Source organism: Clarias gariepinus, chromosome 9 (assembly GCF_024256425.1).
Source record: "Clarias gariepinus isolate MV-2021 ecotype Netherlands chromosome 9, CGAR_prim_01v2, whole genome shotgun sequence".
Classification (NCBI taxonomy): Eukaryota; Metazoa; Chordata; class Actinopteri; order Siluriformes; family Clariidae; genus Clarias; species Clarias gariepinus.
In genome coordinates this window covers 3495773-3510756 of record NC_071108.1, presented here as the reverse complement: position 1 = coordinate 3510756, position 14984 = coordinate 3495773, and the positions used below count along the sequence as shown (strand labels likewise).

Genomic DNA, 14984 nt, shown 5'->3' with positions numbered 1-14984 from the left:
AACACTGGAAACAGGAAGTAAAGAGGTGAGGTTAGGAAAGTTGTAAGACTCTAACAGGAAGAGGAAGTTATAAGTTTCAGTGGTTCATGCTCTACGTACCAAAATCAAATCACACTCACGGCGCCATGGAGGAGCTTGGTGAGTAACTCATCTCTTTTTATTTCTGTTATTTGATTTTCTTTCTTTTCTTTCTTTCTTTTTTTCACGATGTACATAAAGTAATTCGTTATGAGCTTGTCTTTTGTGTCTATTATCAAAATCATGAAGTTTAGACAGAAACATGTGGAGTGCATTGGGCAAATTTGGTTAAGTAATTGATATGAATCTTATAAAGCACCAAAAATTATATCATTTCTGGACTTAAAATGACATGTTTGTATCTCATTTTAGCTGTAAAGCATCATTACCATCACCATCATCATCATTATCACCATCATAAAAAAGAAATAATGAAGCGTTAAATGTACAAATGATGTTATTTAATGTACAAACAGTTCCCTTCACCTTGATGGTGTGAAGTTTATATACTATTTTAAGTGGCCTAAAAGTGAATATGACATGATACCACTTTTCCTTTCTGATACTGAAACTTTAGTGATAGCCATCTGGTTTAAAAAAAAAAAAAACCTATGTTAAAAAAAGAAACTAAGAAAAACTAAAGCACAAGAACTACCACATCACACCCAAATCATACATATACAGTCCTGTGTAAAAGTCTTTACACCCAAAAAAGTGCAGAAAAATATCTGGAGGCCAAAAACTTAAGAAGCACATTATGTAAAGGAACTCAACTACAGACAAAAGAAAGAAAAGCTTTTGGGTTTTTCCTACGTGGCAGGTGTGAGGGACTGTGGCAGGTTCTACCGGATGTTCATTTAAACTAACCAACTAATTTTCTTAGAAAACCGCACAAATTGTACCCGAGACTATATTTTAAGCAAAGGCTCGTCACAGCAATTATTATCTTCGTTTCATTCATTTTTGTTTACTGCTTTTTATAGTATGTTTTTTGAATGTACACTAGAAGCTTTTTCAAGACGTCCTTGCTCTACAGCAGTTACTTGCGTCTGCCTGAGACTTTTGCACAGGACTGTAGACATTTTACACTGAAAATAAAAGTAATGTAAAGTGTAAAAAAAAAAAAATAAATCAACCCTAAACAAAATACACTGTAAATACTGTAGGGATTTAGAGGATTGAATGAATTTATTTCTTGCTACCGACTGACACTATCTCTAATTGCTGTAGTTGTAACCTTGAAGCTATATACTGTATATATATATAAACCTTTTGGACTACAGTATGGATTAAATTCCAAATACTTTTAAAATTCAAAATTCTTTAAGTGTGACAAATATATATATATATAAAAATAACCAAGACTATATTTTAAGCAAAGTCTCATCACACCAATTATTATCTTTGTTTCATTCATTTCTGTTTTTATAATATTTTTTTGAATATAGAAACATTTTCAGCAGTTATTTGCGTGTGGACTTTTGCACAGGACTGCAGACTGCAAATGAATGTAGTGTAAAGTATAAAAAAAAAACAGTCAGACCTAAAGAATATACAATGTACATACTGTAGGTACAGTTTCAAACCCATTTATATATATTTTTCTCATTTCTCTTAATACCGACGCTTGATACCGATAATCTCTAATTACTGTAGTTGTAAATTTAAAACAATGCTATCAGAATCTCTGTGTTTGCAAAATCTGGGATTACTTATAAATTGTTATTTGGTCGGGGTCTTTTAACCATTCACCTGTCTCTGTACTGTAAGGGTGCACTGGAAGTTGTGCAATATCACTTTTTGTACTTTTTTTTGTCTTGCTCCGCTGCCTGCAACATACAGCCTGCAAAAGGCAAAAGTCGTCTTGCAACATTTCCTGTTTGCACATAGATATAGGATCTGGTTACTGATTGAAAGAACCTCAAGTACAGTCAAATTTTATACTGTATATACATCTCTGTAGCCCGACTGTGGAGGCCAGGGGTGACTGTTTATTTATTCCCATTTTGTACAACCATGGTGGAGTCATTCACAAACACACACACACACACACTCCAGTCAGTTTGAGAATCTGAATTAGCCTAATCAGCATGTCTTCGGACTGTGGGAGGAAATAATTCTGTACACACAGACATATATATAGGATATATATATATATATATATATATATATATATATATATATGATATATATATATATATATATATATATATATATATATATATAGTGGCTTAGTGGTAGCATGGTTACCTTGCACCTCCAGGTCCTAGGTTCGATTCATGTGTCAGGTCTATATATATATATATATATATATATATATAGAGAGAGAGAGAGAGAGAGAGAGAGATGTATGCTGTGAATATGAGGCTTTATATCAGGTGTAGCTATAGTTTAATCAGTGTTTAGGATCCTTTTAATTAACTCCTTTTAAAAATCCTTTGAATTAATTTAAATAATTTAAGTATGACAAATGTAATTATTTAAAATAAAAATATATATTTAAAATAATCTTTATCACAGCACTGTAATTATAGACATGGTACATACCGTATATGTGTATTAAGGATGTAACTCAATACTAATACATTAAACCTTCCACCGTTTTAAAAGAATGATGCTTGTATAGACTTCAGGCCCAGTCGACTCACTGTGACCCCGTAGCATCTGCGCTGACCTGCTATACTCAGCACTGTGACCTGAAGGTATTCCATGTAAACAGGTCAGCAGTTAGTGGACAGTTGAGCATGTAAGGAAGTCGGTGTGGTTAACATAACATTGACTCACACTAGTAAACCATGTTCATTTCTTTTCTAGACTTCCCTTTTCTTTCTCTTCCTCAGCATGAGGAAGCGAGCTCTCGCAGGACAAATACTTTTTCAGCTCATTCACGCTTAAATGTTATGATAAGAAGTGTGAAATTACGGCCGTTTGGTTAGTTTCACATCAGTTAGTGTGGCAGCAGCATAAGACCCTGAATCACTTCCTCTAGAAACACAGCGAAGGTGCAATCAGAACAACCGGATATGTGCTGGAGTGTGTGTGTGTGTGTGTGTGTGTGTGTTTAGTTACCGCTTAGTTACAGCCAAATATGTAATGTTACACAACAGTCAGTTTTTAGATGTTATCGTTTCTATGGTAACAGCTCTTTTACAGAAGCTTGTATGGCAGAAGAGTTACAGAATTTAAACGTAATATTAAAATGTCTTGGTATTTACCCATTGCGATATGGTGAAGTTCACTAAAAAAGAGGATGTTTATGGAACATGTTTTGGAAGAAGTCTTCGGTGTCACAGCTAAAGATAAAGATTTAACTTTTGCATTATGTTTCTCAGAAGACTTGCGGCTTTTTAGCTTAGTTTTAGAGGAAACATGCAATAATGAAACCAATTAAAGGAACAGACTTTGTTTCGTGGACGTTGCACAAAACTGTAAACAGATAAAAATGCTTATTTGATAATTAATTTTTATTTTTTTATTGTTAGAAGTGTGCTATGGTGTAAGAGGAATAAAGCACTGAAAATGGTCACTTAAATTTTTTCTTTACATTTTAATATCTTATTACATTTATACATTTATATATTTGATGAGCCATGACATTATAACCACTTAGAGGTAAAGTGAATAACACCGATCACCATCTATAAACCAGCAAACTGGTGACAGGATCATGGGCACTCAAGTCTCACCCATGCCCATGGGGAGCAAATGCCATCCTGTTTGGTCTTAACCCCAAAGTAAGTGCTGGTCTTGACAGAAAGGCACCCGAGGTCGGGAGCCAAGAGTTCAAGATTGTTGATCCGACCCCCAAACTCCACAGATCTCAATCTGATTGAGTATCCAAGTGAAACATCAGACAAATGAGTCACATGAGGGTTGAAGGTCTTGTTCAGGGGCCCAACAGTGTTGGTTTGAACCTGGGACCTCCTACTCAGTAGTCCACTGGCTTACCCACTGGACACCCCCCTGACAGGTGCCAACTCCCTGGTGCCTGGTAATGAGCTTAATGTTTTGTGGTGTAATGTTATGGCTGAATTTTCTCCACGTTATAAGTCTGAGTACATCCATCTCACTCTTGTTCCTGGTTCTATGCCTGTATACAGATATGCTTTTGGAGGAGTTGGCTGCAACGTCTGAGAAAACTGACACCAACAAAAAGCTGACCCTAAACGTGTCTGCGCAGGTGAGTTCAAATACACACTGAGTGTACTGTAAGGTATAAACTGCAGTAATGTACAATGGTCTATCAGTAGCGACATAGAGTGAAGTCTCATCTTAAGACATCGATCTCATCTCAAACACTGCTGTTTAGTCCTCAGGTGTCGGCGCGACATCAGGACAAGGCGCTAAGGAAAATGTGTACAGGTAAGTCGTCTGTTTTAAAGCCTGTTCTTCAGGGATAAGGAATAAATCGCTTTATGCTGTGATGTTAAAGGAAAATAAACAACAACAGGGTGTTTGGCTGGAGGGATGAAATGGAGTCAATGTTACAGCACTGTAACAGCAGCAAGCGTTTTATTCTTTTTAAACTCCATCAATTCAACATTGTTTGCTAAAAAATATAATTATAATGCTATAGATTAGTAATACCAGACTTCACCTGTACTTTAACTCCAACAATCTTTATTTCAGCACCTGAACCTGGTTAGATTCCCAAGTTAATTTGAGCAGCGATACTATGATTCTAATATGTCGGTTCTCGTGGGGGTACAAACTTAATGTAATAAAACAAAGAGATCCTGCTTCAAAATGAAGCCGCTTCAAATTTTGCCTTCGTCCTAATGTGATATTATGCTTGTCATGGAAAAAGGATGAGCTTGCAGTTAAAGACAAATCTGGTGAAAGGTCAGGCGACGTGCAAACAGGATATTAAAGGGCGAACATGATCAAAACAACAACAATAAAGTTCACAAGTGCACATGTCTGAGCGTTTGCTTTTACAAAGTGCTTAAATGCGCTGTCAGCCCAGACTTTGTTTCTAGATGTCAGTTATAATATTACAAAGCAAAACATTAGTGTGAACAGTAAGTTCCCCTTTAGTGCATGACTCCATCATACCTCGAGGTGGGTGGGAGAGGTGGGGGGAGGTCTGTGGTTTTCAGTGGTGGATCCTTTGAGTGGTTCCAGGGTGAGGTCTCGGTGGATTGGACTGGTTTGGATTCGGATCTGGGGAATTTGGAGGTTGGGTCCTTTGCCTTCTGGGCCTCGCGTGTGGCAGGCTGTGGTGTTCTGGTGCCATTATTTCACTCCCAGCATTGCAGTTAGTGTTGCATTGGCTCCTCTGTGGGATCAGACCGGACAGGCTGGCCTTTGGTCCCAGTGGACATTAGAGAGCCTTGGGTGTCCAATTTACTGGTATGCAATTAATAATCAGCATTAATATGTTAATGTAACATTGTGTAAATGTTGTGGAAGACTGGTATATGTACACAACATAAGTAAGCACAACTATAAAAAATAGTTTTATTTTATTTATCACTTAATAAATTCCCACATGTTGTACTATTATTAGTGTATCCAATAGGATGTCCTGTTTTTGCATTGACTGTGAAACTCAATCAAATTCTGCGTGCTTGATAGATGATAGCAGAACAATCACACACTCTTCTCATGTGGTAAATACAACTGATGATTGCTAGTCAAAGCTAAAATTAACATGAACATGGGCAGGACTGTGATCTAGGTTACTAATCTAAAGGTCTGGGGTTTAACCCGCAGCAATGCTGAGCCGCCACTAAGTCCTTTAACCTTGTCTGTTAACAAGCCTGAAATAATTTCAGTGTGCTGTTACTGTTAAATGCCAGTTACTCTAACATCATGTATACTGGAAGAACAATGGCTTTAAAAAGTGGCTTTAAGTGGAGCTACTCAGACTCAGTATAGGATTATAATCAACTGAGTTTCAGATCCTAAAAGATTTAAGGCATGAAATTTCCTTAAACGCTTTGAATGAAGTTGACATGTTAGAGTTTGCAGTGACTGGGGACTAATGATTGGGACCAGACGTGTCTTTTCAGAGTCCTGAGCATTCTGAGAGCTGTAGGTCGAGTCGTGATCAGGCTGTGACTCAGGCGGTGAGGTTACAGTGCTTTCGTAAGCCATCACTTCTGTTTTAAAATGAAAACAGAAGTCTCTGATTAAAATAATGAAAATAACTTACGTTTTTAACTTTTTGCTTTGAGTTTTTCCAATACATTTCCAATGTTCTTCCCGCGGTAGACAGGTTTTAACTGGAATAAAACACCCACCAGGTTTGGACAGTCATTACTTCTACAAGAAAAAAAAATTTACCAGCTGTAAGAAATGAAAAGTGCTTTATTACTGGACCTCTGAACTTTCGGAGCGGTTGAACACTTTGAGTAACATTGAGACTTATTGAGTCATTTTGAAACCTCGCTTCCCTGCATGACTTGGTCAGATTAAGGGGTAAACAGCTCTCATGTATGTCGGTCTACAGTAACTTTGCCTTTATCACCCTGCTGTAAAATGTTCTTGTGAAGGATTTTGACTTAGCAAATGTTTCCGTCTTAACACCGACAGTCATTTCCATCCGTCACTGATAGACGGTGAACTTATTTCTTTCAAGGCAATATTTATTTTATTATACTTACAGATTCGCAGCTTCAATGTTCGCTTTGGGCTTCAACAGAAACGATACTTAAAGATTTCGTTCTTATAACCCCATTTTTCTGATTATCCTCACTGATAAATAGTTTTCTTAAGGCTACACAACTGTTTACTCCCAATCCCTTGAGTTCTCTTTGCATTGCGTGTGTGGAAATGTTCTTACTTTCCGTGAGTTCTGCTGTTGTTTTTTTAATAAATTGATTTCACTAAGTGCTCAAAGATGAGGGATCACTACTATCCTTCCATTTATTAATGCATTTTACAATTTTTAACCCAATTTAAGGAGTTTCATCAATCTCCTTAGTTTTTGTCCCCAATGAATGGGGATGTAGGACAATAACTTGACCCTTTTAGAGATGGGTCGTTCATGAATGATTCGTTCTTTTTGAACAATTATTTAAAGTGACTCAGAAGAACGAGTAGTCTCAGAGAATGGTTTGTTTGATTTCTACTGGGCGCGCATGTGCAAAGCATTGCAAAACCTCCATAGGTTATGTACAGGAAACAGAAATGAGTAGTTACCTTTAGGTCTTCTAATCCAAATCGTTCGTTTCTCTGTCACCTGACTCAAACAAATGATTCAGACCAGAGGATATTGGAGGTGAGCTGCTCATTCTGTTTATCATAATATGTCCTTAGCTGCATTGTAATATTTACATTACTGGAACTAGAGCCAAAATTTGCCTATGTAGATGTTTAGGGGGTCTGTTTATTGAAATTGTTACATTTTATTTCTGATCAAAAAATCTAATCAAAAGAACTAAATGACTCTAAATGAAAAAGATTTGTTCATTTTGATGAACGAGATTCAAAGATCCCATCACTAGACCCCTCTGAAACATTTTTTGAAGAAATGAGAAGCATCAGTTGGGGTTAAATAACTGGCCATAGAGGAGTTTGGAGTGTGACTGTTTGAGGTTGTGAGGTTCTCAAACTCAGAGGTTGTCTGAGTCTTTTTTTTTTGTTGCAGTTGGACTTTATTAATTACCGTAAAGTAATTATCCAATGAAAGACTATTAACTATTTAGCTGGTTAAAATCATTCTTTTTATAATGCCTCTCCATTCTCAGTCAGTTGCCTGCTCCGGTCTCGGCTGAGTTGATGAGTCCGGGAACGGCAACTCGAGAGCTGGACTCCATCATGAATGAGCTGCTGGGCCTGAACCTGGAGGTGAGTCTCAGCCTCAGCCCTAGCCTGAATTTACCGGAAATAATCACAAGAGGGCAGAACAGGCTCACTCGCACTGTGCACTATAGTGTTTGATTTTTAAAGTCATCTCTGTGGATATTATTATTCATTAGATATATTATTATATGTTGTACATAAAGAAATCATCCTGTGTGTAAGGTCTCAGATCAACCGCTTGTTCAGGAGTCTGAAAAAGACAAAAAGCCAGAAGACAAAAAAGAAACTGCAGTAACCAGTGTGCAAGATGATCCAGGAGCGGAGAACACGTCCAAGAACTCGTCTAAGAACATCGACACCATTGACAACCTGCTGGGAACGCTGAGCTCGGATATGGAGAAGATGGGAGTGCGCACTACGGCCAAGGGACACTGTGCTTCCTGTGGGAAGGGCATCGCTGGGAAGGTAGACAGACAAACCGACAGGTAGACTGATAAACAGACAGCAATGTAGACAGACAGACACATAGGTAGGTAGACTGATGGTGAGGTAGACTGACATGCAGAAAAACAAAAAGACAGACAGACTGATATGTAGACAGACAGACAGACAGGCACACAGACAGGTAGACTAACAGAGAGACAGACTGACTGAGATTTAGATGTGTAGACCAACAGACAGACAGACAGACAGACTGAGATATAGACAGGTAGACCATCAGACAGTCAGACAGCAGGCAGACAGGTAGACTGATAGCCTAACAAACTGATAGTTAGATCGACAGACAGACAGACACAGAGGAAGACAGACTGTTATCCTGACAGATCAAGTCAAGTAATTAAATCCATAAGGGCTTCTGGTGGGACAAATGTGATAGGTATGCTCAAGGGGCAGGTGTAGAGGTTGGGGCGGGAGGAGAGGTTGGGGCAGGTGAAGAGGTTCGGGAAAGTGTAGCGGTTGGGGCAGAAATACAATGGGGCATAAAAGTATTTAGTCAACCTCCAATTGTGCAAGTTCTCCCACTGTCGCCTGTAATTTTCATCATAGGTACACCTTAACTATGAGAGACAAAATAAGAAAAAAAAATCCAGAAAACCCCCTTTTTTTTATTAATTAATTGGTAAATTCCTCTGTAAAATAAGTATTTGGTCACCTACAAACAAGCAAGATTTCTGGCTCTAACAGACCTGTAACTTCTTTTTTAAGAGGCTCTTCTGTCCTTTACTCGTTACTTGTATTAATGGCATCTGTTATCAGTATAAAAGACACCTGTCCACAACCTCAAACAGTCACACTCCAAACTCCAATATGGCCAAGACCAAAGAGATGTCAAAGGACACCAGAAACAAAATTGTAGACCTGCACCAGACTGCATTAGGAAATACTGAATCTGCAATAGGTAAGCAGCTTGATGTGAAGAAATCAACTGTGGGAGTAATTATTAGAAAATGGAAGACATACAAGACCACTAATAATTTCCCCCGATCTGGGGCTCCACGCAAGATCTCACCCCGTGGGGTCAAAAAGATCACAAGAACTGTAAGAAAAAAATCCCAGAAACACATGGGGGAACCTAGTGAATGACCTGCAGAGAGCTGGGACCAAAGTAACAAAGGCTACCATCAGTAACACACTGCACCGCCAGGGACTCAAATCCTGCAGTGCCAGACGTGTCCCTCTGCTTAAGCCAGTACATGTTCAGGCCCGTCTGAAGAGGATTTGGGAGAATGTCACATGGTCACATGAAACCAAAATAGAACTTTTTGGTAAAAACTTAAAAAACTTAAAAACTTAACTTGTCGTGTTTGAAGGAGAAAGAATGCTGAGTTACATCCAAAGAACACCATATCTACTTTGAAGCTTGGGGGTGGAAACATTATGCTTTGGGTCTGTTTTTCTGCAAAGGGACCAGGACGACTGATCCGTGTAAAGGAAAGAATGAATGGGGCCATGTATAGTGAGATTGTAAGTGAAAACCTCCTTCCATTAGCAGGACACTGAAGATGAAACGTGGCTGGGCTTTCAGCATGACAATGATCCCAAACACACCACCCGGGCAACACAGGAGTGGCTTCGTAAGAAGCATTTCAAGGTCCTGGAGTGGCCTGGCCAGTTTTCAGATCTCAACCCCATAAAAAATCTTTAGAGGGAGTTGAAAGTCCATGTTGCCCATCAACAGCCCCAAAACATCACTGATCTAGAGGAGATCTGCATGAAGGAATGGGCCAAAATACCAGCAACAGTGTGTGAAAACCTTGTAAAGACTTACAGAAAACCTTTGACCTCTGTCACTGCCAATAAAGGGTATATAACAAAGTAGGGAGATGTAATGTTGTCATTGACCAAATACTTATTTTCCACCATACAGTAACTTGCAAATAAATGTATTAAAAATTCTACAATGTGATTTTCTGAATTTTGTCTCTCATAGTTGAGGTATTCCCTATGATGAAAATTACAGGCCTCTCTTATCTTTTAAGTGGGAGAACTTGCACAATTGGTGGCTGACTAAATACTTTTTTCCCCCCTGTAGAGGTTGGGGCAGGTGTAAAGGTTGGGGAGGTGGAGAGGTTAGAGGTAGATATAGAGGTTGGGGTAGTTATAGAGGTTGGGGTAGATATAGAGGTTTGGGCGGGGGTAGAGGTTGGGCAGGTGGAGAGGTTGGGGTAGATATATAGAGGTTGGGGTAGTTATAAAGGTTGGGGTAGATATAGAGGTTGGGACAGGGGTAGAGGTTGGGGTAGATATAGAATTTGTGGCAGGTATAGAGGTTGGGACAGGTGTAGAGGTTGTGGTAGATCTAGAGGTTGGGGCAGGTGTAGAGGTTGCGGAAGATATAGGGGTTGTGGCAGGTATAGAGGTTGGGGGAGGTGGAGAGATTAAGGGAAGAGCAGAGGTTGGAGTAGATACAGTATAGGGGTTGTGGCAAGTGTGGCACCCTGAGCACTGTGTCTTCTATATGTGTTAGTACCCAGTGTGCTGTCCTGTGTGTAGATAATCACGGCCCTGGGGCAAGTGTGGCACCCCGAGCACTTCGTGTGTATGGTGTGTAAAGTGGAACTCGGCTCTAAAGGCTTCTTCGAGCGTGATGGAAAGCCGTACTGCGAGGCTGATTACCAGCAGCTGTACTCGCCACGCTGCTCGTACTGCCAGGGTCCGATTCTACAGGTAACACACACACATACACCTGTACACTGTACACTACACTACACTACCACACACTTATCCCAACATCCTCCTTTAACACAGTGTGTGTGTGTGTGTTTTTCAACAGAACATCCTGACGGCGATGGACCGCACATGGCACCCAGAACATTTCTTCTGCACTCACTGCGGGGAACAGTTCGGACCTAGTGGTGAGGACGAGAACACAACACAACAACGCAACACTGTACAGTGTGATTAATAATGTTACAATCCATTCGGTGGATTCCGTTCGGTTCCCGGGTGATGCTGTTACCTCTCACAGCCGGAGGTCTAGAGAAGGCTGAATGGCAGAGCTCTCTCAGAGGGGCGGGATGAGAAGTATTTAGTGCTTCCAGATTAATCATAGCTGTACAGCCAATCAGGGGCATCTGTGAGCTCGCGCACGCGGAGGGAGCGGATAGCGCTGTCCTCCGAGTGTGTTACGCCGCCCCTAACGCGTTTGGCTGTCTTGCGTGAGTGAACAGTTCGAAAAGATGCGGTCGGCTGGCGTCACGTGGTTCGGAGGAAACACGTGATAGTCTTTCGGCCTTCCCGGCTGAGTGGTGGTAGTAGCCTTAATGTGGGAGCCCCCTAGTGACGGAGAGGAATTGGACACGACTAAATTAGGGGGAAAATCGGGGAAAAAAAATAAATAAAAATAAATAAATAAATAATAATAATGTTACAATCCTTCATGGTGTGTGTGTGTGTGTGTGTGCGTGTGTGTGCAGGGTTTATGGAGCGTGAAGGAAAGCCGTACTGCCCTAAAGATTTTTATTTCCTGTTTGCTCCGAAGTGTACGGGCTGTGGAGAGGCGGTTAAGGAGAACTACCTCTCAGCGGCCAATGGCACCTGGCACCCGGAATGCTTCGTCTGCGCTGTGAGACTGGACACACACACACCCTCACACACACACTCATGCACACCCACGCACACACTGACCCTTTTTTTATCTTGCATTTTCTTGTTTCTATCTCTCTTTCTGCTTTCTTTTCTACTTAGATTTTCTGCGATCTCCCCATCTTTCTTTGTCTCTATTTCGTCCATATCTCACTTTCTTTATCAGGTATATTCTTTTTCTTTCCTTGCATCTGTTCTCTGTCTCTTTTTCTCTTCTTCTCTATCTGTTTGTTTTCCTGTGCTCCCGTCTTTCACTCTCTCTGTCTCGTCAATCTCTGTCTCTTGTCCCTCTTTTTTTGTCCTTGATTGAGCTTTTTATACTTTCTCTCTAATCTTTGCTTCTTTCTGTCCTTTACTGTCCATGTGTCTGTCTTTCTTTGCTCTCTCTCTCTCTCTCTCTTCTCATTCACATTTATGTCTATTTCACCATACTTTTCTTTTTTTCTTTATCTGTCATATATTTTCTTTCTCTATCAGCTCCACTTCTTACTTTCTTTCTCGCTACCTCATCTCTTCATTTCTTTCTGTCATTAGTTCTAATGTTTATTCTCTCTCTTTCTCTCTCTCTCTCTCTCTCAGGACTGTCTGCAGCCCTTTACAGACGGCTGTTTCCTGCAGATAGACGGTCGCCCCCTGTGTTCTCAGCACTACCACTCTCGGATGGGGACGCTGTGCGCCACTTGTAACGCCCCCATCACGGGCCGCTGCATGTCCGCTCTGGGACGCCGTTTTCACCCCGAGCACTTTGTGTGTGCTTTCTGTCTGCGTCAGCTCTCTCAGGGAGTGTTTAAGGAGCAGGCCGGAAAACCGTACTGCAACCCCTGTCACACCAAACTCTTCCTATAAAAGCAAGTGGTTAGCGCGTTCCGGTTTCTGTCCCCGAGTCTGTCGAGACAATTATAGGGAAAAAATAAGCATGAGATAATAACAGTAATAATCGAATCCCTCATACACAGTTTGATATTACAGATCAGAAATGACAAGGGTGAGTCAAAAATGATCCGTACTCTGGTTATATTAAAACTTCAGTAGTCTTATCAGTGCTTTCTGTTAATGGCTCCTGTCTCCCCAGTCACTGCTGTGCAGGTGTGAACGTTTTACATTAGTTCATTTGTAACTGCAGCGCGAGCAAAAATGGGATTTCCCATTTGCATGAAAAAAAAAGCAGCGTACAGCAATTTTTTCGTGGTCTGAGGGTATACCTGGTCCTGAAACAACTCACAGAAGAGCATAAACAGATGCGTTTGGATATCTGCAAACTAAATTTGTAGCGTTACTCTAAGGAAGGTGAAAGTTTCTTAAAGAGAATCATTACTGGTGACGAGACACGGATTCATACGAGTCTGAGAGTAAAAGGCAGAGTATGGAACGGAAACATCCTCGGAGAAAAAGTTAAAAAGTCCACCATCAGCTGGAAAATGCATCAATGCTTACAGGTTTTCTGGGATTCCCGAGGGCCAGAAGTATTGGAACATTATGCTCGTTACAGCGAGATGCTTATTGAAGAGCTGAAGCTTATATTTTAGATTAAACGCAGAGGACTGATATCCAAGTGTGTCGTGATCTTGCATGATGATGTATGTCTTTGTTTTGAGGTGTTAAAGTGTCCTCCCTATAGTCCAGATCTCGCTCAATCAGACTTTCACCTGTTTGGTCCCCTGAAAGCGGCCCTACGAGGATGAAGATTGACTTCTGATAAAGACAGTTGTGGATTCATGGCTCGCAGCTAAGAATAAAAAAAATGTAAATGAGGGGACCCGAGAGCTTGTTGACAGACGGACAAAGTGTATTGAAAAAGCAAGGAAAATATGTTGAAAAGTTATGTCCTTTTCTAAAAGTTATTAAAATTATTTCTACAGCCTGAGTGTGGATAATTTTTGACTCACCCTAGTACAATCCCAAACTTTTTCCACTAGATCAATGTATAGATACTGATTTATCATATTTTTAGCATCACATTCCTGGTTGTGTCTGACAAGAGTGGGATGTGATCTGATCTACTCCTGTTGTAGCGCAGTGTCCTGAGTTTGTGCTGAGATTCTTTTCTGCATAACATATTGGAGTTAGTGATCCTACTGGCTTGAAAAGTCCAGGCTGTTCTGTATTACATTGACTTTTAAGCGTAATCTAATCTAATCTAATCTAATCTAATCTAATCTAATCTAATCTAATCTAATCTAATCTAATCTAATCTAATCTCCACCCCTCTACTAGACACTGTCACCAGACATTCAGTGTTTTTCTTCCTCTTTCCTCCACACCACTGTGTCAGACTGCTTCAGTATGTATGAAACCTCCACAGAATTTTTGAAAAACCCAAACTTGGAAACGACACCCACAGTTGCCACTGAGCTCATTAAAAATGTAACATCCTTGTTAAAATTTAAGTAAAGCACTTGACATCTACATGTATTTGCATGATTTGACATGATCTGACGCCATATGACTGGCTGATTAGCCGTTTTCATGAATGTCCAGGTATATGGGTGTTCCTAATAAAATGTCAGTCAAGTGCAAATCAGATAAAAGTTACTGTTTGTACCATACAGTCTCTTTTATAAGTGTTTACTCCTTTTGAACTTTACAGTCTGGATCCTGTGTTATTTGGATTGCTAATAAAGACTTGGTTGTTATTTGCTGCCCTCTAGTAGAACCAAAGAGAATAGCTCTTATTTTCTTGCAGAATCTTTGAGTTCAGTTAAGTAATTATGCGCTCTCTCTTTCCCTCTCTCTCTCTTTCTTTATTATTGTCTTCATGGTTCTGTTTTTTTTGTACTCCTATTTTGTTGGTTTCCCTTGCCTCTTCACCCCTCTTCTTTTTTCTTTCCCTCTTTTCATGTTTCAGACTACTTTTCTTTTTTCCTTCCCCTGTCTTAGAATTACGATTTAATTTAAATAACAGATTAAAAGTTCATTCTGTGGCCCAGACTGCAACAATTTTTGGCCTGGTTCCATAAGTTTTGACCCCCGATGGCGCATTAAACACCAGATTTATTTACTGTCTAATATGTCAGGATACATAATGTAGACCACCATAAAGTTCACCGTTATACATTTCTATTTATGTATTCATAACAATATAAATTCTCTTCAAATACTGTTGCACACACATCTTCCCACGCAGAGAACTA

At 39.9% G+C, this 14984-nt stretch overlaps 1 protein-coding gene across 1 annotated transcript; it reads left to right on the top strand.

The window, feature by feature from the left end:
- Positions 1-36: 36 nt before the first annotated feature.
- lpxn (leupaxin) lies at positions 37-14680 on the top strand. The gene is made up of 9 exons (XM_053504304.1): positions 37-138; positions 4119-4198; positions 4328-4380; positions 7713-7812; positions 7990-8232; positions 10762-10935; positions 11042-11123; positions 11685-11833; positions 12433-14680. The coding sequence occupies exons 1-9, from the start codon at positions 87-89 to the stop codon at positions 12697-12699; spliced, it is 1200 nt and encodes a 399-aa protein (XP_053360279.1). The 5' UTR covers positions 37-86; the 3' UTR covers positions 12700-14680.
- The last annotated feature ends 304 nt before the right edge of the window (positions 14681-14984 follow it).